Source organism: Dromiciops gliroides, chromosome 2 (assembly GCF_019393635.1).
Source record: "Dromiciops gliroides isolate mDroGli1 chromosome 2, mDroGli1.pri, whole genome shotgun sequence".
Lineage (NCBI taxonomy): Eukaryota > Metazoa > Chordata > Mammalia > Microbiotheria > Microbiotheriidae > Dromiciops > Dromiciops gliroides.
In genome coordinates, this window is record NC_057862.1 from 441,510,408 (window position 1) to 441,514,737 (window position 4,330).

The 4,330-nt window shown below is 40.1% G+C and overlaps 1 protein-coding gene across 1 annotated transcript; it reads left to right on the forward strand.

The window, feature by feature from the left end:
* Positions 1-3,682: 3,682 nt before the first annotated feature.
* On the forward strand, positions 3,683-3,847 carry LOC122741225 (mitochondrial import receptor subunit TOM7 homolog). The gene has a single exon (XM_043984458.1). It carries the CDS (start codon positions 3,683-3,685, stop codon positions 3,845-3,847), a length of 165 nt encoding a protein of 54 aa, XP_043840393.1.
* Positions 3,848-4,330: the final 483 nt, after the last annotated feature.

Here is a 4,330-nt window from a genome sequence, read left to right on the forward strand (position 1 = left end):
GAGGTTACCTCTCACTGGAAATCTTTAAGCAAAGGATGAAAGATCATTTGGCAGCAATGTTGTTGAGTGGATCCCTTTTCACATTGGATTAGATGTCTGGGATTTTTTCCAGCTCTGAAATACTGTGACTTGGTGACTGGATGATCTCTAGACTCCCTTCTGGATCTGATTGATTCTGGCCTTTTAAGCTGCTTTTTTGTTGTTATTGTTGACAGAAGAAAAAAGTCCCTAGGGAATATTTAATTAGAATTTAATATACTGCTATATTATATCATTTACTTTTGGCTGCTTCTCTCTGATCTCCTGACCCTAAGGTCAGTTGGGCATATAACTTTCATAAACTTGGATGCCATTTAAGGGTATGGGTTTTACAGTGGATGAGTCATCCACCTATAGTGACTCTATTTCAGTTAGAAAATCCAGAAATATAACTAGCAGATAGGCCTCTCTCTCTCTCTCTCTCTCTCTCTCTCTCTCTCTCTCTCTCTCTCTCTCTCTCTCTCTCTCACACACACACACACACACACACACCTCTCTCCTCTCTCTTCTTTCCTCTCTCTTCTCTGTCTCTCCCCTTTCTTTCTTCTCTCTCACCTCTCCCTTCTCTCTCTTTCTCTCCTTTCACCTCTCTCCTCACTCTCTATACATACATACATACATACATGCATACATGCATACATACATATATATATATAAATATATATTATTTAAGAAAAAAAATCTGTATATCCAGATATACTATATTGGGCCAGGAGAGGGCAACAGTGACCATAAATGGGAGCACTTGTTACTAGAAAGAGTAAATCCTTTTAAGAGCATTCAGAGTAAAGGCACGATTAAGAACAAGTGTGATCTCTGTGCTTCAAAAGAAAATTGCTCCCATGGAAGTGATCTTTCACAAATAGATAAAGAGTCATTGGGTGAACCTCTTAACTAAAATGGAGAGTTTTATTGTCATCCTTAAATCAGAGAGCACTGGTGGAAAAGCCTTTGGTTTGGAGTCAAAGGATCTGGGTTTGAATCTCCTCTCTGCTACCTTTGAGCTATGTGACTAGGGAAGGAAACTGAATTTACCTCTGTGGACTTCATCTATAAAAACGAGGGTGCTGGACTACATAATCTCTAAAATCTCTTCTAGTTCTAAATTCTATTATCCTAAGAAAAAGAGATTTCCATGAATGACGTGTGGGTTTCCAATCCATAGCCACCATAGAACTCATGAAGGTTGTATTAAACGACATACTTGGTTTGTTTAAAACCTTGAAAGTCTTCAATGAGTCTATTCGATATTTTGGTTAACTGATTTTTGCCTTTTCTTATAGGAATCTTCAGAGTCTGGGATATCTGTTCCAGAGCTGTTTGCATTCTCTTGATCCACCACTTATTAGACTGATGGAAGAGACTTTTTCCAGGTCAGGTTGGCCGCCCAACTGGTCATGTATGTGGTCTGCTAACAAATTTGGGTCCTGAAATGGAGGATAAAGATTTTATCTGTAATAGACCTTCAGTCTATTCCCTTCTCCCTTTTCCCATCCCCTCACTTCTTCTTTGCCTTCCTCCTTTCTTCCCCCCTCCCTCCCTTTCCACTTTCATCCTTTTTCCCCTCCTCTCCTGTCCTCTCCCCTCCTGTCCTCTCCCCTCCTGTCCTCTCCTTTCCCCAACCCTGCACTTTCCCCTGATCCCCTTTTTGTGGATGCAGTTCCTAAAATGAGAGATGCTACCAACAAACATCTCCTGGTCAGGAGTCCGGCTTATTTAGGGAGATACCGTATCCCTGCAGTCAGGCAGGTAAGCAGGCTCTTCTTTTCTCAGGTTGTTGAGGACAGGTAGGCCATGTGCTTTGTTTCTATTTGAGTATCAACATTGCCTTAGTATTTTGCAGTGGATAATGTTCTGAACTTGGAGCCAGGAAGACCTGGGACCAAATCTCACTTCATGTTTTATTTGTGTGACCTGGAGCCGGTCACTTAACCTTGCTAAGCCTCAGTTTCTTCATCTGTAAAATGATGGCTTTGAACTTGATAGCATCCAAAGTCATTTCCAACTCTAAATTTTTAATCCTATGATTCCTTCTGATATTTTCCACTCTTCTGGAATTTGTCCTTCTTAGGAAACATGTTTATGAGTCAACCCATTCCTTATTACATGGCTATGACAAAGTAAACTTGGAGAGGAAAGGACATTTGGGGTTTTTTACATTGAATATTTTTTCCTTGCCACAAGAGTTAATGGAATAATTTTCCACTCAGGAAGAGAGTAAATCTGTGTAGGACAACTGATTGCCTTTTATTTACCACAACTTTTTTTAACCTCAAGAAGAACAACATTTCAACTCTATTTATCCCTCCATGACCTCAAGCCTCCCATCATTGGTTCTCCTTCCCTAATTCTTTCACCATTATTTTTCCAAGTTCTAGTTCTTCAGAAAAAAATATTGCACAGCAAACACTGGGAGAGAGGAGTTCAGTGTTCGTTAGTCATTTTTGATCCACTGTGACCATATTTGGGGTTTTTTTGGTAAAGATAGTAGAGTGGTTTGCCATTTCTTTCTCCAGCTCATTTTACACATGAGGAACTGAGGCAAACAGGGTAAAGTGATTTGCCCAGGGTCACCCAGTTAGTAAGTGTCTGAGGCTGGATTTAAACTCAAGAAGAAGAGCCTTCCTTACTCTAGGTCCAGAACTCTATCCACTGTACCACATACCTGCGGAAAGGTATCTGTTGAATATTAAAAGGAAGGAAAATTATGCCATTAAATTTTTTCGTTCCCCTCCACCTAGGTGAATTTCCTGGTCAGAGTTGTTGGGAAATGAACTCTTCTACTTTACTCAAATTCCTATAAAATGAATTAGTTATGAGTCAGTTATTAACTACTTGTGTAGACTCTGATGTGCTTTCCTCACAATAATCTGGTGAAATGGTAAATATTTTGCAGATGAGGAATATGTTGCAGATGAGAAAGCTGAGGCTTAGAGACAGGAAATTACTTGCCCAGTGTCACACAGCTAATAAGCAACAAAACTGGGACCTAAGCCCAGGACTTCTGACAGAGTTGGAAACTTAGGGGAATTAACAGCATTGAGACTCCTTCAGCAGATGGAAACCAGTGGCCTCAGCACACAGATAATAGGAATAAATAAGTGAGCTTCTTCCAAGTCAATCATCCCCAGCTGGGGGGGTCTCCTGAGCTGTGCTCTTGCTGTGTCCCCTAATCTTTACCATCATAGGGACCTTGTGTCTTTACATCCAAGGTCTCTTCCCTCCCTCAACTCAATTTGTCTTTTTTTTTTTTTTAATGACTTGAGGTGCCTTTCCTACTGTTTTTCTTCCAGCTTAGAATCCCTAGTTACAGTTCTACCTTCTGATTCTGAGAGCTTTACATTTGACTACATTGTTTAATGACATTTTATGAGGTCAGAATATTTTTCTTTATATTCATCTACATAAAAGTGTTGCTCGGTGGTGAAAGACATACTAGGTGTGGGGGCAGAAGACTTGGATTCAAATTCTGCCTTTGATACTATCTACGTGACCTTGGACAGTCATTTAACCTCTCTGGGCCTCAGTATCTTCATCTATAAAATGAGGGACTAGGTGCAGCACACACACTTTCCAGCAGAGGAGGCCGCTGAAGCCTGAGCTTGCTGGGGGTGCTGCCATAGTCGCTGTTGTCGCCGACACCATGTTGAAGTTGATCAAAGAGTCCAAACAGCGACTGCAGCAGCTCTGGGGCAGCCAGTTAGCCATCTGCTGGGGCTTCATCCCCCTCGTGCTCTACCTGGGATTTAGGACAGGTGCAGATCCCAGGATGCCAGAGCCAACTGTTTTGAGCAGGCTTTGGGGATGAAAGACTGTTTGAACATCTGGATTGGAAGCAATCAGTGGACAAGAGAAACCATGATGATGTGCATTTTGGCTAGAAGAATGGAGCAAGCAAGCAGGCCTCTGAAACTAATCATTTGGATGCCCCCAGGGTCTCTCTGCTTGGTGTGTATGTGGCTAAATAGTCTTAATAAGTAATTCTTGAAATAAATCACTTAAACCCTGAAAATAAAATAAAATGAGGGACTAGGACTAAATAATTGTAAAGTCTTCTAACTCTAGGATAGATTAAGATCTTAAAATCTTCAGAAAGGATATCCTAACATATATATATATATATATATATATATGTACACAGATAAGTATATATATAGATATAATATGCATATGTGTATTCATGTATATATCTGTGTATTAATATATACATATCATATATGATTTATACCACATATCTGTGTGTATATATGTATATGCATGTGTATGCATATATACACATAGATATGTAGTA

Coding starts and splice junctions, on each gene's coding strand:
- LOC122741225 (XM_043984458.1), top strand. CDS start 3,683: ATGTTGAAGTTGATCAAAGAGTCCAAACAGCGACTGCAGCAGCTCTGG.